This window comes from Pygocentrus nattereri, chromosome 19, assembly GCF_015220715.1.
Source record: "Pygocentrus nattereri isolate fPygNat1 chromosome 19, fPygNat1.pri, whole genome shotgun sequence".
In the NCBI taxonomy this organism is placed as follows: Eukaryota; Metazoa; Chordata; class Actinopteri; order Characiformes; family Serrasalmidae; genus Pygocentrus; species Pygocentrus nattereri.
In genome coordinates, this window is record NC_051229.1 from 27,409,477 (window position 1) to 27,437,042 (window position 27,566).

The 27,566-nt window shown below is 40.2% G+C and overlaps 1 protein-coding gene across 1 annotated transcript in view; it reads right to left on the bottom strand.

The window, feature by feature from the left end:
• Positions 1-6,513: 6,513 nt before the first annotated feature.
• amotl1 (angiomotin like 1) overlaps positions 6,514-27,566 on the bottom strand; it is a 46,860-nt gene continuing 25,807 nt past the window's right edge. Inside the window, 10 exon segments of the mRNA XM_017711749.2 lie at positions 6,514-8,826; positions 10,441-10,610; positions 10,612-10,846; positions 11,114-11,307; positions 13,396-13,509; positions 15,367-15,560; positions 17,008-17,157; positions 22,588-22,733; positions 24,551-24,631; positions 24,857-25,001. Of these exon segments, the coding sequence (XP_017567238.2) occupies positions 8,723-8,826; positions 10,441-10,610; positions 10,612-10,846; positions 11,114-11,307; positions 13,396-13,509; positions 15,367-15,560; positions 17,008-17,157; positions 22,588-22,733; positions 24,551-24,631; positions 24,857-25,001 (1,533 nt within the window). The 3' untranslated portion in view covers positions 6,514-8,722.

The following is a 27,566-nucleotide window of genomic DNA, read 5'->3' on the forward strand; positions in this document are numbered from 1 at the left end:
AAAAATGATAACAGGACACCAGAGCCAGAATTACTCTTTTAGTACTTTTACTTTGTACTTAAGTACATTTGAAGGTAAATACTTTAGTACTTTTACTCAAGTGGAGGTCTAGAGTAAGGACTTTTACTTTTACTGGAGGAATATTTTACCTACTTTAACTCAAGTACAGGGTTTGTATACTTTGTCCACCACTGTCCCTAAGGAACTTCTCTCTAGTAGCTCTTTTTAAAGAACCATTTTTGTAAATGAGATGGAAGAAGGTGAAGTGTGAACATCAGTTCAGTTCCACATAAGGTAGAGGTTCTATAGCAGTCACAGTTCTTCCCCAGAACCATATATACAAGGGAAGAATATTAGCCTTGTAAGACCTGATAATTAATTTTTGTCCTCTGTGTTGGACACAAAGGACATTTCAAAATCTATATATACTATATACAGTAGCCATGTTTACATGCAGCCTAATAATCTGTAAATCCGACTAATAGCTCAATAGGTATAGAATACGTCTATGTATACACTTCAGTCAGAATAGTCTAGTCTGATTGAGGCCATTCGGAATACAATCTCTATCTGATTGAATGAGGTGGGTAATCCTGTAAATAATCAGTTAAATAGAAGAATAATATCCATGTGAACGCTTCTATCCTATTCCATTCCCTATCGGAACGCTTATGTACATTCTGCGCATGTGCGTCATGTCATAGCGGAAACAGAGAACTCATAAACGGCTCTAGCATAAGTTTATAACATGGAGGGTGCAGAAACGGGTCTGCAGAGGAGACGAAGTTCATGCTCTGATCTTTAAAAGACGGCGGTGGGACGGACGTCCAGCTTAAGTGTCTCAGAGCACGACGTCTTCCTCCCGGCCTTCTTTAATAAGGACATGTGAAGGACGTTTTCCTGAGTCTAACGTCATTTTAAAGCAGTTAAAAACACAAGCACTGCTCACTGCTGCTCATCTCACTCTGACTGGATCTCGCGTGATGTTCACTGTCATGGTAACGTCTACTCTAAGTGGTTTTCCATCCATCCATGTGTGTCATTTTGGATCGGATTACTTGTAGTGAGCATGTAATTGAAGATTCTCCATCAGATTGTTTAATAGTGAGCATAAACACCTCAGTCTTAGTCTGTAATCGTAATGTGTTTAATCGGATTGGCAAAAATCATTGCAAGCTCATCGGACAAAAACGCACCTAATAGCGTGTAATACCTCTACAAGCATGGATAATACCCACGATTCTGGGACAGGACTGGACATGCTTATAGATGTAGGCGACATCGATGTTCAGCAAATATTGCATCAGAGAATTGTGCAGCAACAGATGGGCTACCATCTATAAATGTACACCCATATGCTGGAACTATGAAGTAGGTGGAGCCCATAAAGTGGTCAGTAAGAGAAAGTACAAGGTATATACACACACAGACTGCTCACTTTATTAGGTACACTAACATTTTACCCAGTTCAGCAATGCTCAGGACCCCGATAGGACCACCACAGAGCAGGTATTATTCAGGTGGTGGATCATTCTCAGCACTGACACACACACACACACACACACACACACACACAAAAAAAAAACTTTTGTATGATCAAATGGTTCGTTGCTTAGTGAAATGGTTCTTCAGATTTATGGAAAAAGTGCTGTAGATGGTTCAATGTAGCACCTTTTTCTACATCAAGATTTCTACATAGCACCAAAAAGGGTTCTACTATTATAACACCTTAAAGGGTGCAGCACTTACATTCCAGCACCTAGGGCACCACTTCAGGTGGAATGGAAAAATTCAAGCAAGAAGCTGGCGAATGAGAAACTGGCTTCAGCCTCATAAAAAAGCTAAAAGTTGAGAGAAACTTCTGTGGAATAGCTTCCTACCAGAGATGCGAGAAAAGTGAATGCGTTTTTGTTTATATTTTTAGCCAATACTAGTACATTAACACATCCTGAGACAAGTTAACAGCCAAGATGGAAAAACATTATTTCAGTAAAAATGGACATAAAATGTGGCTCCAAAGCTCGTTTGATATTTGTTAAAAGGAAAAATTGGCTCTTCTTAACATCTGGGTTGCGACACCTGTACTACAGTGATGGCTTTCTCCCAAAATTGGTCCCACTCGATGGAAATCAAAACATGATTGGATGATGATTCCACTGTTCATTTCAAGAATATTCAACTGAATAATAAAATGACTACTACAATGCTTTGAGTTTAAATACATAATACATGGTGATTCTACTAAACAAAAATAAACTACAGACATGTACTTGTTATTTCAGAGAAAGCATTAGGACTTCTCTGAGGGCCCAGAAGGCCTTGAGGGTTCCCTACTTTCTCTTTTGCCGTTTTTTCTTATATTTAAAAACAGCAGCTGTCCTTTATATTGTCTTTTTCATGATGCATGAATAATATGCAAAAGAAATGTTCGAAAATCATCTCATTAATCTGATGTACTTTAAACGCAACAAGGTTTTTTAGTGTCCTATAAAGTAAAATGAAACATAGTGGTTTGTTAAGTGTGATCTGGATGAGCAGTCGTGAAAACGGTCTATAACAGTCACATGTCCTCAGTCTTTACTACGTCGTTTTTCTTTCTGTGAAACTTTCCGTCTGTTTTAGATGCTTGTTGTGTAAAAGTTGACATCTGCAGTCAGCCCCCCCCACCAGCCACACACCCACACACCCACACACCCACACACACACACACACACCCCCAAACACCCACACACACAACCCCTGCAATTCTTCCTACATCAGACAGCAAGTGCGAGCAGATGTCGGAGGGGCAGATGGAGACCCCCCCTGTCCGTCCGGCTGGAGAGGCACGCGAGTGTCCGGACGTGGGAATTTTGCCTGGACAAAAGCGTGCGCTGATCCGTGGCTAATTAGCGTGAAAAAAGAGAGAGTGTGACCTCATGCCTGGAGAGGGGATGGAGGGGCAGGAGGAAGTGTCCAGTGTAGCAGGCAGCAGGTGTGTGTGTGTGTGTGTGTGTGTGTGTGTGTAGGGGGGTGTTGTTTAAGTGTTTGGGGTTGTTGTTGCTGTGAAAGTACTTACAAGTGTGTGTGCATGTATTTGTGTATTTTTGTATATTTTAAAGATAAAAAATGTCTAAAATGACTTTTTTTTAATAAAATGAAATGACAATTTTCAAGATTTTGACTTTGTAAACTACTTTTTAGACATGTTAGAGTTAAGCTTAGAATTCATTAAATATAGGATATATATAGTGGCATACACACACACACACACACACACACACATACATATATATATATATATATATATATATATATAATTTCAAAATCTCTACATGTAAAAGACAAGGCCAAAAACCAAAACTGAATACCTGTGACTTTCGACCTCTTGCATTTAAAGGCAGAATTGTTCTGTGATGGAGATATATCAATATATACAGCACTGTGCGAAAGTCTTGGCACCTAAGATACATTTTCAAAATCTATTTATTTGTGTAGTTTGTGTTTATTTGCTGAGAAAAGTGTTAATATTTGAATAAACAAGATAGATAGATAGATAGATAGATAGATAGATAGATAGATAGATAGATAGATAGATAGATAGATAGATAAACAGTGATTTTCTGGATGTCAGTGTGTTTGTTTACCCATCTCCAAGCCTCTCCTCGAGGAAGCCCAGTATTATATGTAGTTAAAAAGCAGCTCCTGGTTTGACCAATCAGTGCTCAGTAAATTGAGCTCATGATGTAATCGATGATATTAACGAGTCTCTGTGGCGGCTGTGAAGGTGTCCAGGAATTTTTTTCTGTTTATCTGAATTATGAATACGACTTTATTCTGATGTATACTGTGATAAACTCACTGCTGAGGTCAACTGTTTAAACATTTGCTTAGATGCCTAAAACTTTCGCACAGTACTACAGGTTCAGGAATACGCTGACAACATGTTGTTAATAAGGACCATTTGCGCTGAATCCACAAGTTGAGACTGTACTATGCACTGCCAGATGGCAACATCCACCAGAAACGGCCACGACTTCTCTGGGTTCAAACAAATCAGATCAAACAGCCTGATGCTCAGTGGAAACGTGCTGTGGTCAAACAAGTCAACCATTCAGACCTGAATGGAAGAACATCTGGCTGCTGGAAAACCGCAGCTCTGAAACAGCAAAAGAGGATGAAGCTGATCTTTTGGTTGCTGATGTTAGTGTTAAGTGTTGAGTTTATGTGGAGCACAGCAACATTTACACACACCACACACACATACACACACTTCAGTGTGTGAGTTAGAGCAGGTGTGTGTGTGTGTGTGTGTTTGTTAGGGGTGAATAAGTGGCAGGTGCTCTTTTGGAAATGAGTCATTTGTGGCAGTTGTCACAGTGACTGACTGGTTCAATACTCTACAGTTTAGCTATAGTAAAATCAGTACTGTTCTCAGAGACAGTTCTCAGATACTGCTCTGAAAACAGTACGCAGTTTATAAGTAGCCCGAACAAGAAAAGTCAAACAGAAAAAGCTGTTCCGATGCCCTCCACCATTTCGTCATGCTACAGGCCACCATCTGGTCACCAGTGGGAGAGATTCAGATTGACCGCGTGTGAACAACACAAGCAGCCTTCAGGGAGATTTGCAGTGTGGAGATACAAACAGGTGGATAAATTTGTACAAATTCAAATATTAGGACATGATAATAAAGCTGGGAGCAACATCAAAGGATCAATAAGCCATAGGTCTATCTGTAAATGTAATTATTTTATGCAAATTTTACATTTAAAATAATGTTGCATTGGAAAGAAAATATTCTGTACGGTACTACAGCACAAAAATGCCATATCTGTGCACTGTGTTTAGTATTTTAGATTACAGTCTTTTATGACTGCTAACATCCTTTTGTCCCTCTCTAAACACAGTAAACGCAACATCGGTCTTTAGTGGGCTATACCATTAATTCAATTCATGTTGTTTTTACATAAAATGCAGTCATTTAACATGTTTCTACAATGCTTACATTTTCTGTACACACAAGGCCACCCAATTACAAAATTCTGGATCTTTCTTGTCTTATTTACAAATGCTTCACACAGCATGTCGAAAATGATTCTTTAATACCACTGAAAAAAATACATACTTTGGTGGTCAAGAGACTCATTAACTGGATGACTGACTCACTAAGTGACTTAATGAGTAATGGCTGTCTTACTGAACAACTGACTCACTGACAGAGTGACTGACTCATTAACTGACTGACTGACTCACTAATAAAAGACTTACTAAATGAAGTGTCTTACTGACTGGTTTACTGACTGAATGACTGGTTCACAGATTGACTTACTGACTGCATGACTGACATGGGCTGAATGACTGTCTGTATAACTGGCTGGCTCACTGACTGAATGACTGGCTCATTGATTGAATGACTAACAGTCAGTAATTCATTGAATTCATTGAACTCAGAATTATTTACTGATGAAAACTGTTGATTTTTTGTCTGACTGCATGTGAAAGTTTCAGTGACTGAAAAACTGGCTTAATAAAGGACTTACTGACTTAATGAATGGCTCATTAACAAACTTACTGACTGGCTAACTGAATGAGTGAGTGACTGACTGGCTTACTGAATGAGTGAGTAATTGGCTCCTGAACTGAATGACTGATGTATTCACTTAATACCTGACTTACTGAATAAGTGTCTTACTCACTGGCTGAATAACTTACTGAATGGCTGGCTCAGTGGCTTAATAACTGACTGAATGGCTGAGTCACTAGCTGAATGGATGACTGACTAACTGACCGACTCACTGACTGAATAACTCATTTACTGAATGACTGGCTCACTAACTGACTGAATGACTGACTCAGTGAACAATTTACTGAATGATGGACACTGACGTTACTGATTTACTGGCTTACTAGATCACTGACTGAACGACTTACTGACTTGGCTCAGTGAATCTTTCACTGAATGCTGGACACTGAAGTTACTGATTCACTGGCTGACTGAATCACTAACTGAATGAATGACTCAGTGAATAATTTACTGAATGATGGACACTGACGTTACTGATTCACTGGCTGACTGAATCACTAACTGAATGAATGACAGTGAAACATTTACTGAATGATGGACACTGACATTACCGATTCACTGGCTGACTGGATCACTTGACCAATTGAATGACACATTTACTGAATGACTCACTGCTTTAATGCAAAAGTTATTTTGTGCCATTAGGGGGCTCCATGTAAAAGACCAAGCTAAGCCTAATCTGCATGTTCTGGCTGTGGGTTGTGATATGGTATATGAGCAGAAAGACTTAAGAAGCAATTACCTCTGCGTAAAACAAGTTCATGTGTAAAGAGACTTCTTGGTCTGCTATTATTGCTATTGTCCAGCCAGCAGGTGGCAGTAACACACAGCTCAGTGCACAGTGTTACTGATCATGATCGTGATCGGCCTGATCATGATGTGAAGGAACATTCACCAGGGACAGTGCAGGTATGTAGGACAGAACAGGCAAGGAAATGATGACAGGGTTTAGACTTTGATAAGGCACAATTATTTACTGCAAAATACCAAAACTCTTTCATCAGATCACAAAAAGCCTAAGCTATAGATTAGCGTTTGAATGTGAAATACCAGTTTAATATGAGCTACAAATGGCAAAAAAGAAAATATTCATCCAAAAGCACTACTGTTTGGAATGGTCTAAACAAAAAAAGCAGCAAATTAAAGACCAAAAAGGCAGCTTGATAAGACGAACGCAGGAAAGTGACAATACCCTGGTTTATCATTACCACAATCATAAACCTACTATTTAAAAATGTGTTGTACGTTCTAACAAGAGCAGAATTGCTCATTGAAAGCATTTTTCAAAATAGGGTGGTAGATACAAGTGATATAAACTGATACTGTAGAGCGACTACAGTAACCAGTTTAAGTTTACAGTAATAATACGTCTCAAGGCACACTGGAAATCAGGCTGAGGACAAAAACATGTGAACATGAACATAAACACTTGATTGAATTGTTCAATGGGGCTGCAGAACCCTAATCTTGTAGTGCTCCATCACAAACAATTGGCATCAATTAGTAGATCTATTCATGCTCCGCCCACAAACCCCTTTCAGTTACTTAGTGAAATCTCCATAGAAAAGCATTGCCAACAGAAAGCCTAAGAAAACAATGCCCAATGCCAAGTGTTGACTAGAGGGGTATAAAGCCCCCAGCACTGGACTATGGAGCTTCTGTGTTCTCTGGAGTGAGGGAGCTCCTTCCAAAAACTTTGGGACAGGTTTGACAGTTCTCTGACATAGAACAGTGGACTTGTGTCAAGCTGAGCTGAAATAAAATCTGTTTATTTTCACCGCACACATCCTGCTCACTTGGTAATGGCATCTTCTCAAACCTGTGATAAGCTTAAACTTTTATCTACAAGCAAAGCATTAAAAACTGAGACATTTCTACTACAGAATCCACAGCAAATCCACAGTGAATGAGCAGCTTTAGTATAGTAGAGGCCAAAGCCTGCTTCAAACACACCTCAGTGAGTGTAAAATTTACCAAAAGTTTGAGGAAATCACAGTATAAAATCATTTTACACTGAAAAAATGGTAAATTTATCTCAATATAGTGGCAGATAATACTGCTGGTTATAAATGAGCTTGAATCCAGACAAAATATCTTCTAGTACAGTGAGATAATTTTACTCAATATACAAGTAAAAATGTCTAGAAATAATCTAGACAATCTCATACTAAGTGCAAAACAGTAAATGTTCGGTATATCGGCTGGATTTAACATCATTTCACTTGACAAGATACTATTTTTCGCCATCATTATTATTATTATTTTAAATAAAGAATAATTTAAGTTATAAATTTAAAAATAAAAAAGAAGCATACTGTGGCATGCATGGAAAATGTTTACAAGTGTTTTTTTTTTCTTCATTCAAAATAAATAAATGTGTTTCTCTATTTTCTCTCTGAACACAAACAGCAGCACCCATGTTGGCACCATAAACAAGACAAGCTTTCCACAGGCGTTAAATGGCTTACAGCCTTAATACATCAGAGTAGGTGCTTCATTGCAATGATCTCCTCACAGGACTCTGTGCTTTCGGAGGTGAAACTACTATAAATACAAGTGTCATGAGGCAAGTAATCCTAAAATCGGGTTTGCAGTGGTGCAAAATGTTGGTAAATCTACCCCTTACAGTTTGTACAGGAGCTTGTCCAACCTCACAACAATCAATAGGAAAGAACACATCTGTGGGCGGAGCTTGGATAGATCCATTGAGAACGTCACTGACACCACAGTATAAGACCAGAGGATCCTGAACGGGTGAAGTCTAAGGCTGAAACACTATTAATCTCAGAAAAGACCGACTGACTCTCACACTTACTTTTCACCCTTCGATTACAGACACCTGTATCATTCTGCATTAAACCGATTCTCGCTCCTTTCTCATCATTTATCTGTCTGCCGACTTCTGTCTCTTCTTCTCTCTGTCTCTTTCACTAGTGACGGTACTTTTCTATTTCTTACTTTGAACTGGTCTGTCTGGCTCCTTTTCTCTTTCCACCTCTCTCTCTTTCTCTCTCTCTCCCTCTTATCCCAATTAAATTCAGTCAGTTTCAATGGCACGACCATCCCAGAGCCTCACTGGAGTAACTCTTTGTCTCAGCTCCAGTGTAAAGTTCTGTTTTCTCTGCGTTCAGAGTTTGGGTTCTCTGTGCTGTGTTGTTAGATCAGGATCTCCACCAGGTCAGAGTCCGGCAGCCTGATCTTCTGCCCCGAAGCAGGTAGAGCTGGACACTCTGGAGGCTTTGACTGAGTGGGCAGAGAATCTGGAGACACACACAGAAACACAGAAATGAGTGAACCACTGCAAATACTGCATTTAGTCTTTAAACAAAGGACTGCATGTTTATGAATAAAGTCTAAGTTATCAATTGTTCAGGAGAAATTTATGAAGAGAATCTGCACTCTCAGAAATAAAGGTACTAGACTGTCACTCTCATCACTGGGGTGGAACCCTGAAGGGAACATCTCAGTACCTTTAATCAGGGAACATAACGGAACCATAATCCACTGAGATGATCTGTTCTAAGCTGTCCTGACTCCACACACGCCGCCTCGCCTCCAGGCTTTTATTCTACTGTTCTGTTTTAAAATATTCAGTTATGAAAAGGTACAAATACCAACTTTTCACCTGGAGAACCTGATTTAAGGTTCAAAACCTTTGAGGGAACATTTATACTGTTTGTACCTTGATGAATGAAAAATGTACCATTTTTAACAGTGTGCGCAAAATTTCCAAATAAAGAATCTGCTGTTATTCTCTGAACAATGGACTGACCACCCCAGGATCCAGACCTCATCATCACAATCAATGGGATTACTCATATCATGATGTGCAGAAAGTACAACAAACTTCTAAAACTGAACTTTGGAGGTGGAGGTGCACAAAAATATCCCTGCAGATCTCTGCAAAGAGTAGACACCTGTAACGGGGAGCGAGGAGGCGGACGCTTATGCGGAGATAAGCAATGTTTATTATGGGCAAATCCAGGGTCATCGTCTAAACGGTCCAGGGCTGTAGAGCCAACACGGATTGATCGGGGGACAGACATGACAAACAGCATGAAGACCAATACATCCAACAAAGACCAGCAAACACAGGGCGTAAATACACAGGGTAAACGAGGCACAGGCGGGAAACAGGTGGAGACATTCAGGGGCGGAGTCACAAAACAAGGTGCTGGACTAGGATCAAATCACACGCACATGGCCCGGACTGGGAGGGGCCAATCGTGACAACACTAAACACTGAACAATGTCATATTGCATCAGCTGTTGAGGCTTCTGTGTAATTTTTACTCCTTTGCGTCATTTTAAAATTTCAATTATTGTACTTTCATAATGTTAAATGCTCTAATAAACTTAAATTGAACACATTTATGTTAACATGAATCAATGCTAATTGGTGGTGTATAAGCTTCCATGTGCTAGTTGAAACCTTAGCTTCAACACGTGGTTACAGTACGAGAAGGGAGGGACTTTACGAGGGAAGTCTGAGAACTTGGACTGGAGTTCTGGTTGTCTTCTGCTTTGAGCTAGAGGTAGGACTGACAGCTAAGAACAGAGAGGAGATTGGGGCTGGTGGGGTGCGAATACTTTGTCACAGGAAGCAGATTAGAGAGGTGGAGATGGAAATGTATATGGAGGAAGAGCTTCAGGTGTTGATCTCTTCCCAAGCTTCAGTTATTTCCTAACTATAAATGACATGTTCACTACATTAGCCTCGCGGTTCCATCCAGTAAAATTAAAGAAGACTTCAGAAACCAAACGGTCTTGGACGATGAACCATGGGGGAACATTTGGAGCTAATCCATTGCTTTAATACGCCGTAGATCAGAAGCTAAAGGGAATGTGCTCTTCCTCTGTCTCTCATTCCTCACCTGTCTTCCCTGACTTGGCTCGGCCTGTAGGGGGCATGGCTCTGAGGATTTCATGGCTCCGCCCAGTTTGAGTGCTGCTGTCTCTGCTGGCTGATTTCGAATGGAGGGAGAGCAGAGGAGTGGAGGGCAGAGAGGAGGAAAGCGGAGGGGGCAACGGAGGGAGGGTGGAGGGGAGGAGTGGCAGAGGAACAAGAGAGAGGGAGACAGCAGGACGAGAGAGGGAGAGCGGAGGATGAAGGCAGAGGGAACGAGGGAACAAGGGAGGAGGAGAAAGAAGGTGGGAGGGAAGATGAGAGAGAGGGAGCAAGGGATGAAGACAGGGAGGGAGGGAGAGATGACAGTGAGGCAGAGAAAGAAGGGATGGCAGAAGGAAGATGCTCCATGCTTTCTTTTCCCAGCAGCACACCTGCAAATGAATTATTGCAATAATTACAATGACGTCGATGGTAGGAGGCAAATATTCTGTAAGAATAAGAAAAGCTCAAAATATGTTCTGGTTTAATGAGTGAATGAAAAAAAAAATGTTATTTTTGTTATTACAGCTTTCATCATTATTAAAATGATTATTTATTGTTAATTTGCTTCTTTTGTATAGTTCCTAAAATATTATATATTTATTTTATTTATTTATTTATTTTTTTTTTTCTGTTTTCGAATGTGTTCGTGTACTTACTAGCACTCCCCTTCCAGCTTTGCAGTTCTCCTCTCTCTGTGTGTGATGTTTGGCGAGAGTGGAGACCTGTTGCTATAGTGATGGAGGGTGTGGAGCGGGCTGGACGTAAGGGGACGGAGTCTCTCCGGGAACGCTGCTGCAGGACTTTAATCATTGCATCCTTCTCTAAAAGTTGAGCATGGAGATCCTTCATCCTACACAAACACACACCCACACACCCACACACACACACAGGAGGGAACAAAATGAAACGTGAGCACTGCATTTAAATGTAAGGCAGAAAAATGTGTTCCCGGCGGGGGGGGGGGGGTCCTGTGTTTACACACTACAGGCCAAAAGTTTAGAAGAACATCTAACTTTCTACAAGTATGCATGAACATTTTTATTCTTTCTCAAACTAACAGTAAAACAGTCATAAGCCACAGTAAATTATGCTTTGTTGTTTTAACACCTAAATATGGCATTTTTCTGCTAATTTTAGTGCAGAGTTTTTATAATTTGATATATTGAAAAAAAATGTAATTTTATATGTAAAATATAAAATGTGACAACTTTTGCATAGGCCACATTTCATTTTCCTAATATGTTTCATTCAGCAAATAAACAGTAATTGTGCATAAAAAGTGTGTCTCTGAACAGGATGTGTGCTTAGATACTTATGTTATTTTCCCAGAAGTACCAAAGTTTTTGCATATAACTGAATTTTTATGAACCCAGAAAAGTTTTGTTACTGAAGGTGTGAGAAATAGGGTGAAACAGAGTGCGCAGATCTGATTCTCCTTATTACCTAACAAAAATAGCTGGCGCTGGTCAGACGTCGGCACGTTAAGCCCACTCATATATGTACATTTAACTAATCATACATTAAATGTCAACATTTGCAGTGTAACCCTGTGTGGTGATACGGCAGACCTAACTGTATCTATCCTGCCTGGAGACACTGCTGACCTAATTCATGATCACAGCACTTGTTAGGTTCAATGCTGAGATGTAACCATATTAACGCACAACAAACTTTCATGCAGTGTCACTACATGAGAAGCTGAGAATTTTTGACCATGTCTTCTTCTGACTGTATTCATTAAACCCTCCTCATAGTTTCCCTTTCCTGGCTCTAGTACTTTCCCATCTCAAATATTCCTACCTCATCAATAGCATTTTCACCTGTGTGTCTTGCCTCTTGCATGAACAGCCAACTGCAGTTGTCTTTATGATCTCAGTGTTTATTACTACATTGTATTTGGAACTTTTTTAATACCTTAATAAATAACTTGCACATACATCATGCCTTAACACTTCTACTGTCAGACAGAAGACCAGACCAACTAAAACATGATTGAGTTTGGAAAGTTTCTGCCTGCAGCTGTCAGGGATGAAGGTCCAGCCACCCTTGTGCTCCTGACCACGGATGATAGTCCCACCACTCTGTGCTCCTGCCCATGTTTGAAGACCTAGCCACCCTCTTTTCCTTCCCGAGGATGAAGGTCTAGCCACCCTGTGCTCTTGCCTGTAGGTGAACATCCAGCCATCTATATGCCCCTGCGTGTAGATTAAAGTCCAAAAAATCCTCTGATCCAGCCCGTAGATGAAAGTTCTTCTTTGGCTTTGCCTTTTTATGTGTCTGAGAAGCTACAAACTAACAGGGTTTGTGAGTTCTGCCACAGCTTCAGTGTTCTGGCTCCTCTCTCTCCTGTATCCTCCAAAGTCTTCTCCCTAGACTTGCCTTGTTATTAGTTATCCCACCTGTGTTTAGGGCTAAACGTATAATTATTTTTATATATCAAAACTGCAATTTAAAAGAGATGCAATTGTCATGACATTATATATTAATCAAAGTTGTCCTAAGAAATCTAACCCAATAATGCAGAGCTCATAAACTGGCAGTCACTTATACTAAATTTACTGTTCAAGCCCGAAGTCTGAAAAGAAACAGGTCTTCTTGAAAAAAACAAAACATAGAGCTTAATTTCTAAAAAAATTTAATCACAAATTTACAATCTGATACTTTTCTCCAGATCGTTCAGTCTTAACTGTGCGTACTTTGTTCTTTCTGAAATACTCTGGAACAAACTTCTTTAGTTAAACTAGATGGCAGCAACAGACTGCTGGCAAAAGCTGGTTGCTGAGAAACTGCATTTTATTCTTATTTTTAAGTCCTATTGCTGAGACGTAACTAATAATGCACAATAAACTTTTAGGTTCTAGGTTAAACAGGTTTATGTCCTATCTGGCGCTCTTATCAGGTAACATGGAGAGGGCCCACAGTGTGTGTGTGTGTGTACCTGGTCTCTATGTCCTGACACCGGCGGTTGTGTGTTTTATCATCTCCGTCTTGTTGCCATAGACAACCATCACTGTAACTGCCACTACGAGAATGCTGGATAATAGTTGTGTCCCTACACACACACACCCACACACACACACCCACACACACACACACACACACACACACATTTTAGTATTTCACATTTCACACATTTTTGTCAAGCTTATATCCATTTCTGCTTTACACTTATACGTCCATTAGCTAAACATATTAATCAGAAAGACGCATCTGGAACACAAACACATATATATATATATATATATATATATATATATATATATATATATATATATATATATATATATATATATATATATATATATATATATATATATATATATACACACATACATACATACACACACACACACACACACAGTATTTCACAAAAGCGAGTACACCCCTACAGTTTGAACAGCAGTGCAGATTTACTGTCCTCTGAAAATAAGTCAACACACAGCTATTAATGTCTAAATAGCTGGCAACACAAGGAGTCCACCGCACAGTGAACAGGTCCAGATTGTGCTCAAAGTGTCAATATTTTTATTAACATTATTATCATTATTATCTATCACTGCCTGAACCCTTTTGGGCATGGAATTCACCAGAGCTGCACAGGCTGCTACTGGAATCGACATCACGGAGCTGGTGGAAGTTAGACACCTTGCGCTCCTCCTCCTTCCACTTGAGGATGCCCCATAAGGGCTCACCATTACCCTCAGCAAGGCAGTTGTCATCTTGGAGGTGCATTTGGGGTCGTTATTGTGTTAGAAAACTGCCATGTGGCAAAGGGAGGGGATCGTGCTCTGCTTCAGAACGTCACAGTACATGTTGGAATTCATGTTCCCTCAATGAAGCATCTCCCCAGTGCCGGCAGCACTCATGCAGGTCCAGACCATGAAGCTACCACCACCATGCAAACTGTTTGTTGGCTTTCTTGTGCGTCAGCTTCAGAAGAGCCTTCTTTCTGGGACGATGGCCATGCAGACTGAGTTGATGCACTGTGCGGCGTATGATCTGAGCACTGACAGGCTGACCTCCCACTTCTTCAACCTCTGCAGCAATGCTGGCAGCACTCATGCGTCTATTTTTTGAAGACAACCTCTGGACATGACGCTGAACACGTGGACTCTTCTTTGGTCGAAGCTGGTGAGGCCTGTTCAGAGTGAAACCTGTCCTGGAAAACCGCTGTATGACCTTTGCCACCGTGCTATAGCTCAGTTTCAGGGTGTTAGCAACCTTCTTGTAGCCTAGGCCGTCTGTGTGGCGAGGAACAATTCTATTTCTCACATCCTCAGAGAGTTCTTTGATCAGGCATAACATTGTGACCAACTCCTTTGTCCATTTTATCAGCTCCTCTTACTGTATAGCTGCACTTGGTTTTACAGTTACAGACTGTAGTCCATCTGTTTCTCTGATACTTTGTTACCCTGTTCTTTAGTAGTCAGGACCCCCATCGAGCGGTGTATATATATATATATATATATATATATATATATATATATATATATATATATATATATATATATATATATATATATATATATATATATATATATAAATATATCAAAAGATTTAGATATATAATATGTGGGTATCATGTCATATGAAAGAACTAAGAACTGTTATGTCAGTAAGCTTACATAGGAATACAGTAGTTTTTTTATGGCTGTTCTGAAATCAAAATGTACACAGAATATATTTAAATTCTCCCAGTCACAAAGATGGTGGAGCAGTCATACATTCACGTCACATGAGACAAACAACTAGTGCCCCCTTGGTGCACAGCTCAGAATGTCGTACAGAATTGATCATGATCTTTGAGAACACACTGGTGTGTGAAACAGCTCGCAGTGTTTGCATTTGTATACATGCATGGGGCATGGCATGTCTCGGCCTGTGGGAGTGTCAGTGTCTGACTGTGTACCTCTGCGCTGCAGCTGTAGCTGCTGCCTCCATAGCGAACTGTCTCATAGCACTCTCCTCCAAATACTTCTGCTCCCAGCGCATCATATCAGCCTCCAAGCCCAAAATCCTCTCCTCTCTCTCCCTCAGCAGGTCCAGCAGTGCTGGGGCGCTTGACTCACATGCTGCAGGGAGGGCCATTCCCACACCGGCACGCTACACACACATATAAAAAAAACGGGTGGTTACGGTTGGTGCTGGGTGAGGTAATTACCGGTTTTCTTACTGTTAGCCCCACAGACACCACCCTTCCGCAGCCATGAACTAACAGGATAATTGTGGAAGTGTGTGTGTGTGTGTGTGCGTGTGTGTGCGTGTGTGTGTGTGTGTGTGTGTGTGTGTGTGTTTTCATTGATTTTTCAGGATAAAAGCATACTGAGTCTGTAGTAAAACCACAGAGAAGCAGGATTGAGTTACAGGAACGACGAAAGGTCCTGATTTTGTAAAGTGTTTTTCCATCCATGTTGTTCCATCTCATTTTTTAAAAAGTTTTTTTGGTAACAGATGTCAAGTTAAGGATAAGGGTTAGGCTTAGACTTATTATTAAAAATAAATTTACATATAGACACTCACATTTTTATAGTACATATGGGGCATGTTACTACATATAGACACTTAGATACAATACATATAGGACACATTATTACATATAAATTCTTATATACATATAATCCGCATGCGATTCATATTATATCATATTAGGTCTGCGCGAGCCTGATTATTAATACGGCCCATTCAACCCCTAATCACGTCCGCCTGTGCCCGCCAAGTCTAGTGTGATTCCTACTCACTCCCACAAAACCTAACACCATTTTTCAAGAACCACCCGCCCACTTCAACCAGATAGCATGTCCACCCGTGCCCGCCCACTTTGGGATGCGCATGTGAACTTCTGGACCCAGCACATCAACCAGCACAAATAAACGCTTCAAAAGTAATTATTTTCTGTATTTTAAGCCAATTAAAGTAACATGAACATGGCAACATACAACGAGCATCACGTCACATCACAGTTCCCAAACTGTCGTCTCCACTGAGCAGCTTTTCAGTCGGCAGCTGTGACAGAACAGCTGAACAACCTGGAATCAGCCAGAAATGAACCCAACACCATTCGCCAGACGTGTCTGATCTTCAGAGTCGGACCAAATCAGACTGAGCCATAAAACTGACCCAATAAAAAACAAAAGCTGCACAGTGGAGACGACAGTTTGGGAATTTAGTGTAAGGAGCTGGAGAACGAACTGCCGGCTGAGCAGCGAGTGGGTGGAGCTCGTTACTCTGACGTAGAAACAAGCTGCTCGTTAAGGAGCTATAATTAGGAGGAAGGAACTGAACATTAAAACATATTAAACGCCGCGTTCACGGCCAGTTTATTAATTTCTTACTGTATTTATTTAACTGCTGTATTAAAGCAGTAGAGATACTCGAGGAGTGAGTTATCGTGAAAGCGCTGACCACGTAACATGGAGCTAAAATGAAAAGTGAGACTTTCTACGTCACTCGTGCCACACAGAAGCAATATGATGTATATCAGGACTTGCATATGGGTCCTTACATATCTATGAAACATAGATATACATAGAAACACATCCTGGTGTTTTACCTGTTGTGATCTCAGTGCTTCCAGTTCTCTCTCCAGTCGGGTTCTGAGGCGTTTCTCCAGCTGTTCTCGTTTCTCGCAGGCAGTCTGGAGCTGGCCCAGAGCCAACTGCAGCCGCTCCACTCGCTCCACATATACCTGCTTCTTTCTCAACTACACACACAGGCAAGAAACACAGGAGTTTAGAGGGGTTACTAGTTTCTTTCAATACCTATAATATCAGTTCTTTGCTTTATTAAAGCGATTAAACCACATGTTCATAAGTCTACTTAAGATTATTTAAGAACTCAATGTGGTTTGAGGCGATTATGTGTTCAGTGGCGGAAGTACACAAATTATGTACTTGAGTTAAAGTAGAGACACTCAAGGTAAAATATCACTCCAGTAAAAGTAGAAGTTCCTCCCTTTAGACCTCCACTTGAGTAAATGTTATCTGTTATCACCCGTTATCATTTTTATAACCAGACTGGCTTCATGAACTCATTTCAGGTGAAAGTCCTCCAGCGTCTCTCTTGGTAAACCAGTCTTTTAATAGAACGTCGTTAATTAGTGACGCTGACGTCTATTAAAATGATCATAAGCACAAAACACTGAAGGTAAACAGTTTCCATCAGAGGGGAAAAAAAAAAAAAAAACAGCTCTAAACATAGTGACCGCTGGGCCCTGATTGGTGCTCTGGCTTTGCGCTTCTTTCGTTTTGACATGTTACGTTTTTATACACACAGAAACCAAAAGGAACGCCAGATTTCTCAAAATGTAGGAGGAAAAAGTCAGATATTAGACTCTGAAATGTAGTGGAGTGAAAGGAAAAAGTCACCAAAATGGAAAAACTTTAGTACAGACACACAAAAAAACTACTTAACTACAGGATGAGTCACCGTTTTATTTTATTTTATTGTTTTATCTCTGGTGTCATCTCAAACAAATTGTGTATGCTGAGAAAATCCACAACAAACACCGCCTTCAGCACCACATCGTGGAGGCTTGTGACGATTGTGTTCAGCACCAGGGACGGCACACTGAACACGTCACATCGCTGCATCACAGGCAACGTTCTCAGTTGTTGTTGCAACTTTCTGTGAACCTGTGATTGTGGCAATCGATTTTTGAGATAATTCTGGTCGTCTTTGATCTGCTACATGACCACCTTCCCATTGGAAAAAAATATGCTGGCTTCCAAGATTGCGGCCATATTCCGGACATAGCCTAAAAGATAGGCTCCTTCACCCCTTACTGGCTGGGGTATTCAGATCTGTCATTTTCCCTTCGTTTCTGAAATAAAATGGTGTCCTGTGACTTTTGACTCACCTATCTTCCCTCTTTGTATTTTTGGGAACATCCCTATATTCCCAGGGCTCTATGTTCCCTCTTTGTATTTTTGGGAACATCCCGATATTCACAGGGCTCTATGTTCCCTCTTTGTATTTTTGGGAACATCCCAATATTCACAGGGCTCTATGTTCCCTCTTTGTATTTTTGGGAACATCCCTATATACCCAGGGCTCTATGTTCTCTCTTTATATTTTTGGGAACATCCTGATATTCACAGGGCTCTATGTTCCCTCTTTGTATTTTTGGGAACATCCCTATATTCCCAGGGCTCTATGTTCCCTCTTTGTATTTTTAGGAACATCCCTATATTCCCAGGGCTCTATGTTCCCTGTTTGTATTTTTAGGAACATCCCTATATTCCCAGTGCCCTATGTTCTCTTACTAAAAACTGTGATTCAGGTCCAAGTTGTCCCACTTATGGTCCCTCAAATTCTTAATTAGTAAAACTTTTCATTGTAATCAGATGCAAGTCTATTACTTAATATTTCAAAACTATCACATTTGACTTGCCATGTTCACATTGAACTTAATGTAGAAAACGACTGGATCTACTTTGCATTACTGATGCTGGTTTCCTTTGCTCTGCTGGCTCTTTAGCTAGCAAGTGCTACACTTATTAAAAATCAGCTCCTCGTGTTCCCTGTATGACTATTGGTGACCCCATGACTGTAACCATGACTTCAAAAGGTTTCCTAAACGTATCACATTGAGTTGAGGGAGCACGGTGCTACGAGGGTGTGCTGAAATCACAAGGGGATAAAACATGTAAGTCATCATTTTCAAGGGATGCAGTGACATTTTTACGTAACTAAACAAAGATTTATAAAATATAGAAACTGGGCACCATACACTACTCACAAAATGTTAGGGATGTTCGGCTTCCGGGTGAAATGTATAGAACATGTCAAAAGTTCTTGCTACAGTGATGTTATATCATGAAAGTAGGGCGTTTCAGTAGAAGCGTGCGACGGTGATTTCCTCATCTGAAACAATTTACTGAAACAAAAGCCGACAGCAGTGGTGGGTAAACAAGCAATCTCAGTGTCTAAATAACACGTCACGCACCCTTCAGCATCAATTACAGCTTCACAACGACGTCTCCTGCTGTTCACCAGTCGACTCATTGTCTGCTGAGGCAGGGCATCCCTCTCTTCTTGAAGGACGGCCCTCAAGTCACTGAGCTTCTGGGGTACAGAGTTACGAGCCTCTACACGGCGACTCGGCTGATCCCATAGGTTTTCTATGGGATTCAGGTCTGGAGAAAGTGCAGGCCACTCCATCTGAGGTACCCCAGTCTCCAGCAGCCGCTCTCTAATGATGCGCCCTCGATGAGCTGGAGCATCGTCGTGGATGAAGATGACATGAGGCCTGTGTTGTTCATGCAGAGGCTCAATGACTGGATTAATGATGTTATTCAGTAGTTTGGGCCACTGGGTCACTGTACCATTCACAAAGTGTAAGGCAGTTCTGTGTTGACTGGACACACCTGCCCACACTGTAACACCACCACCACCACCACCATCTTGTGTTCCTTGTTAGCTCCTTGTTAGAGAACAGCAAGTTGTGCAGAAAGTACTGAAACACTGAACAGCTGGACCTGTGCATTCAAAAGTTTAGAGAAGGTCACATTAAGTTCACCTGTAAAGGTTAGAGTGCAGTTTAGGTTGATCCTGAAATTTCACCCGAAAGCCAAATATTCCTATGAGTAGTGTATGTACAAACACATCCATTCCTTAGCCTACACTGGCCCAGTAAAACGGTTCGTAATGAACTGGTCTTCAGTATGTGCTGCCATATGTGGAACTCTGACTCAGTTATTCTGACGTTACAGCACCGCTGCACTATTAATAACTTCTGGCCAGACACTGCAGCTGTGAAAGCCAACCCGTTCCATGGCTTTGCCCCCACCCTCTTCCCTCTGCACCATGACCATCTGCCCTACTGCACAACACTGCTGACTGCAATTACAGCAGTAAGTATCACTGCCCACCTCACTACACACTCACACGATCCACAACTGACCTAACACTCACCCAAACACGACTTCTTAACCTGTTCATTAGGGTTACATTTGAGACAGCAAGCAGCAAAACAGCACAGCTGACCTGCTGTAAAGTCAACAAACCTAATCGACGCTGTACGATATGACAAACTAGCAAAAACACCACCTGTTAAAAGTTAGGAAACACCTACCTGTTCAAAAGGCTCGTCATATAAATGAGCATGTTGTCGTTAATGGTTAATAATTAAACATGAACGATTATTAAAGAAAGTTTATTTAGAGGGAAAAAATTATGAAAACTGTTCATAAATCTTCATAAAAGCTCCCTTAGCAGCTGGAAATGCTATATGTTTATACAAATGGCCAAAAATGCCTGGAAAAACAAACTATACGCATGAAGAAAATGGGGCAGACCTACTAATGTTTTATGTGCAGTTGTAAACTCTGTTTTCATGTTGAAAGGGACTGTTGTGATTTACTACACAGACAAAATCGAAAGAGGTATTCGCTGCTCTTTTAAAGCTTTTTAAATGCTTTTATGTCACTTTGACGTCATGCCCCTACAGTATAGCAAGGTAACATTTGAGGATTAGAAGGTTTACAAAAGCAGAGTGTAAGTTACATTTCAGCTCTTGAAACTTTACATTCTAATGAGAAAATCATGAGGAATGCCTTCTAAATCATAACTAAATAAAAATAACATAACTATTCTAAAAAAAAAATCTAAATCTCAAGAAAATGATTATTACTTTAACATTATTTCAACATATTCAGTCAACGTTCAAAGTCAAAATATTGCGAGATTGCGAGAAAAATTGCGAGAACGCAAGCCATTATTCTGAGAAGTAGAAAAAAAATGTCAACAAAGTAGATTAAACTATGGACATAAGGCTGGGTGGAACGAGACGGAACAAGGGAAAAAATGCAGACAACATTTTTTATCCTCCCTGGTGGAAATGCACCACTCACCCCCCACCCCCAGCACAAATGATGTAACGTTCAGTCAAATTAGCCCCTCTCTTAGTAAAGCCGCCCCAGTGTGCAGCAGCTGCTGAGGAAGGTTTTCTTTAATGGGTACAATTTTTTATACTTTTTTTCAGTTTTTAGTCACTGTTATCACTTGATATTGCTATTGAGTTTTTCTTAGATTGCCAGTTAAATCCAAACACCTGAGGCTCTATTACAGGGCAAAAACATAACACTGTGACACCTGAAGACACTGTCACAACACAGAATATGCATCATCATTTTGTTCATTTTCAAGATTTGTTATACTGCAGTAGTAGTGCCACATTTCACACACAGTGTTGCACTAAATCCAATGAAACAAGATTAATTAAACTTTTTTTAATTTTAGTATTTTTAAGTATATATACAGTACTGTGCAAAAGTCTTTGGCACCCAAGACACATATTCAAAATCTATTTATTTGTGTAGTTTGTGTTTATTTGCTGAGAAATGTGTTAATATTTGAATAATTTTAATTAATAATTTTATATATATATATATATATATATATATATATATATATATATATATATATATATATATATATATATATATATATATATATATATATATAATCATTATTAATTACAATTATTATATATTTATTATATTATATATCTCATTATATAAAATATAGATTGTCTGGATGTTGGTGTGTGTGTTTACCCATCTCCAAGTCTCTCCTCGAGGAAGCCCAGTATTATATGTAGTTAAAAAGCAGCTCCTGGTTTGACCAATCAGTGCTCAGTAAATTGAGCTCATGATGTAATTGATGATATTAACGAGTCTCTGTGGCGGCTGTGAAGGTGTCCAGGAAAAATATGGACCCAAGAAATTCTTGTTACTTTTAATTATTTTTCTGTTTATCTGAATTATGAATACGACTTTATTCTGATGTATATTGTGATAAACTCACTGCTGAGGTACATTGATTAAACATTTGCTTAGATGCCTAAAACTTTCACACAGTACTGTACATAAATATACATATATATATATATATATATATATATATATATATACATATATATATATATACATATATACATATATACATATATACATATATATATATATATATATATATATATATATATATATATATATATATATATATATATATATATATATATATATATATATATATATATGTGTGTGTGTGTGTGTGTGTGTGTGTGTGTGTGTGTGTGTGTGTGTGTGTGTAGTTTTAACCGACAGTTCAGTGTACAGTGTAGACTGACCTCCTCCTCCAGCCTGACCACTTTGCTCTGGGCGTTATTTAGCGCTTGTTCCAGAATCTCAATATGATGGCGCTGATCCTCATTGCCCGAGCGAAGGGTCTCCACCTCCACCTCCAACCGCTCCATCTCCTTTATACTCTCCCTTCCTGAAGAAAAAAAAACACAAACAGACTTCCTGTGTGCTTTTCCTTCCTGACACAGAGCGCAGAGACACACTATACTGCTAACAATACAGAGCGCTCCACTCTCCCTGCAGTGCCTGAGCGTTTCAGCCTGTAACTGCACTTTTAGTGGAATTCAATCATAGAACTTTTACTAGTATAGTGTTGCTTTCATTTATCATTCAGTGTCCACATGTTTATACAGAGAAAGCCCACAGGAAAACTAAAATCAGCTTTTTTAATTCAATTTTCTATTTTCTTAAGCGCTGACACTGAAATACCTGTTCAGTCACAGAAACCAAATTTACAGTTAAAAATCATAATGTAATGTAAGATTTCACTGTTGTGGAAGAAAACCTCATATCTCCATGTTTGACATTTTTCAGTTTTTGACATAATTTGAAAATATCAGTTGGCCCTTATTTTGTATGTAAATTCATGATGAACAGACTAAAAGAAACGGCCCAAAATTCCTTGGGAAAAAAATCTGGTTCAGCCTGTTTCTTCCTTCTCCTGCAAAGTTACCACTTTAGAGATACGAGGTTTTCTTCCGTGTGCTTCACGGCCCACATGCTGAGAAACCCTGATCTATAGTCCATTCTCCATTAATCTGAAGAACCATCTCACAGTGCAGAGAACCCTAGAATCACAGAAAGGGTTCTTTCAGTGTTCATGGTTATATATGGAATCATTTTCTTTCCTAAAGAATCCTTAAAGAAGCATTTTAATTTCATTTTTAAGTGTGTAGCCGCTAAACTGTCTAGTAGATGACCAGTGTAGAACATTTTTTTATTGTTTTTATGGAACTTAAGTGAATTATCAGTACCGCGGTGTGTCAGTATAAGTAATAGAGCGACAGCTTCCATAGGTTTGTTTTGGACTGAAACCTTTGAAAACATGTTTATGTTTCTGGAAGAAAAAATCTCTGTGGACGCAGTTAGGCCAGATGATTTCCTGCTTACCGTCTCCATATCACTCTCTCTCATTCTCTCTTTCTCTGTCTAAAATGAGCAGATTATCTAATTTCCTAAAAAACCACAAGGACTGAACAAACAAGCCCCACAGTGACCAGACAAACCGACTTCACTTATAAGATTTAAAGCCATAAAATCTACTGCAGCGTGTATGCCACATTCCCTGCTCTAGAACTCTGAGAACGGCGAGAACATTCGAGAGGAATGTGATTGAGAAAGATCATTGTAGAACAGTGTGAGAGGGAAGAACATTTTTGAAAAGTGTGAACTGGAAAAAACATTCTGGAACAGTGTGAACTGGAAAAAACATTCTGGAACAGTGTGAACTGGAAAAAACCATTCTGGAACAGTGTGAACTGGAAAAAACCATTCTGGAACAGTGTGAACTGGAAAAACCCATTCTGGAACAGTGTGAACTGGAAAAACCATTCTGGAACAGTGTGAACTGGAAAAACCATTCTGGAACAGTGTGAACTGGAAAAAACCATTCTGGAACAGTGTGAACTGGAAAAAAACATTCTGGAACAGTGTGAACTGGAAAAAACATTCTGGAACAGTGTGAACTGGAAAAAACATTCTGGAACAGTGTGAACTGGAAAAAACATTCTGGAACAGTGTGAACTGGAAAAAACATTCTGGAACAGTTTGAATGGGGAACACACTCTAGAACAAAGCGAATAGAGAACATTCTAGAGCCAATTACACAAAGATGTGACAGAAAATGTGCTTTTTTCAGTGTAGCATGTTTTGTTGGTGGTTTGAATCTGCAGATGTTTTGTGCTGACTGCAATGCGCTGGGTCAGTGCGTACAAGGCTTTGGTCACTCACTCTCGTTTAGATAAAGCCGGCTGTCCTCTTGCCCCTCTGTCTCCTGACTGGCCAGTTGTCGATTAGCTGTTTCCAAGCGGTCTGGATTGAAGGCAATAAGAGATTAATCAAAAATCAGACATAAAAATGCAGAGAACACTCAACTGGCACACCTCTTAGTTGTCATTGGCCTTAAAGGGAATATATGAAATTACATTATGCTTTTGTTCTCGGTGCTGACAGCCTAAATTGCCTGAGAAGTCGTGCTGTGTGAAAGACCCTCCTGTTCTTTTAGAGTGCAAAAGATCTCAGTGTTGTCTCGCTCACCTCTCAGGTCCCGGTTGAAGTCATGCAGGCGTCTGATCTCCCCCTCCAGTCTGATCCGCATGGTCTTATCCAGCGACTCCCGCTTTGAGGAGCTCTTCACCAGACTCTCATATGCATCTGAGAGACGACCCACTTCAGCCTCCAACTACACACACACACACACACACACACACACACACACACACATATAAAAAAAATTTTAACTGTCCACCAATATTGTTCAGATAACATAATAACTTGGGTATTTCATCGGTCATACCTCGGTTATTACCTTGCAGGAATATTTAATGTAACCATGTTTTTGACATCACAAATAACTGTTAGTTTTGAAACAAATGGTTCATAATTCAAGTGTGTCAAATAGTTTCACATAAATAAAATGTCAGGTGTCCAAAATTATCTAGAAACTCCACCAACTAATTCAGCTACAATAATGTGCCCATATTACCGATGTGTTCAGAGCACACACTGCTAATATAACCTCAAAAGAAAAGCGCTGCTAATAGAATCGTATGCTGTGAATCAGCCGCACATGAGCCTAAGATCACCACACCCAGTGCCACATGTCAGCTAGTGGGGTATAAAGCAGTGAAGCAGTGGAACTGGGTTCTCTCATCCAATACTTTTGGGATGACCATTCATCATCAGTAACTAATTCTCTTGTGGCTCAATCAAATTCTCACAGCAATGCTACTGCATCATACGGGTTAATGCACTATTAATGCACTGTGAAAACACTGATGTTGGACAAGAGGGCCAGGCTCACAATCTCTGTTTTAGTTCATCCCAAATGTATTTGATGGGGTTAAGGTCAGGGCCAGCCAAGTTCCTCCACACTAAACCCTGCTTTGTGCACTGGGACTCATGGGAGTCATGCTGGAACAGAAAAGGTTCTAGACCAACCTCTGAAAAACAGCCCCATAGCATCATCCCGCCTCCACCAAACTTTACAGCTGGCATAGTGCAGTCAGGCAGGCAACGTTCTCCTGGCATTCGCCAAACCCAGACTCGTCCATCAGACTGACAGATAGAGAAGCATGATTGGTCAATCCACAAAATATGTTTCTACTGCTCCAGAGTCTATTGCCTGCACTTTACACCACTCCATCTGATGCTTGGCATCTTGCTTGATGATGTAAGGCTTCCATGCAGCTGGTTGGCTATTGAAACCCATGCCACAGTTAATGCCAGAGGAGATTTGAACTCTGCAGTTCTTGATCAGAGTGTTGGTGACTTATGCTCTATGCTTCTCAGCACTCGTCGACCTGCTCTGTAATTTTACTTGTTGTGACACTTCACGGCTGAGTCGTTGTGGTTCCTAAAGAGTTTTACTTTTTTCTAGAACACCAATGACAGTTACATTTTACATTTACGGCATTTGGCTGACGCTCTTATCCAGAGTGACTTACAATTTGATCATTTTACACAGGCCAAGGTGGTGTTAGGAGTCTTGCCCAAGGACTCTTATTGGTACAGTGTAGGGTGTTCACCCAGGCAGGGGATTGAACCCCAGTCTACATCGTAGAAGGCAGAGGTGTTATCTGTTACGAAGTGACAGAAACCCAGATGCTCGCGGATGAAAGGTTCCACTATTTATTCGGTTGGCTAACAGCCAAAGATACAAAAAAGGGGCAAAACACAACGGAGTAGTCAAAGTGCAGTCCAAGAGTCCAATAACAAATCCACACAACCAGCAAAAGTACCAAAAGGGAGAGGCAACAGACGTAGTCGAAAAACACGATTCTAAATGGTCAAAAATCACGGTAAGACAATCAATAACAAGAAGGAAGTCGCTCAGTAAGTTTCTAAGAAAACAATACCTCGCACTGACTGTTTGTCAGAGCCGGGCTTAAATGCTCAGCTCTAATGAGGTACAGGTGACATTCCTTAAAAGTCTGGGGATTGTGAGTGCTGATAGGTGCGCGTGCCTGAGTCCAGAGTCACATGATCTCCCAGGGTTTTTCTGGGAGTTGGAGTTCGCTCGACGAGCTGAATGCGTGACAGTATCCACTACACTAACTAACCACAGGTGATTGTGGAAAATCCAGGAGGGAAGAAATTTCGCCAACTAACTCAATGCAATAGTGGCGTCCTATTACAGCACCACACTCAAATTCAGTGAGCTCTTTAGATCCATTGTAGATCCATTACACCTGTGGCAATGGGACTGAATGAAACGATTCAATGATTAAGATGTGTCCCAATACTTTTGTCCATACAGAGCTCAATTGCTTCATCACCATAAGTGAATCGCTGTCCTCTTCAGGTTAAGTCATTAACTCACTGTTGTTAAATATGTAAATGAAAACAAATATTTGTCTTTGATTTTTTTATTTGTCAACATTATTGTGAATAATGTCTAATAACTGTTTGAGCATTAAATAGAAACGTCCTCTTTTGGTCATTTTGAGACCGTTCTTAACTCTGATATGGATACAGGAGTAAAGGAAGTGACAGCATGTGAGAAGCTTAATCTTTGTGAAATAAAAAACACAACAGTGCAGTTCGGTATAAGTTCAGGTTGTAGTCTGCCAAAAAACTGAAATTAATCTAGTAAGAAAGACCTGTCCAGTGCTGTGGTGCTTGAAGCCGCTTAGCTTAGCCTGACTGTTTGAGAGCTTGAGACTTGAGGCTGCTTTGTCTTTTGTCTGAAACCTGACATTGTGGTCTGTGGATGTCTTACCGTAAGTGGCTATTTGTAGAGATATAT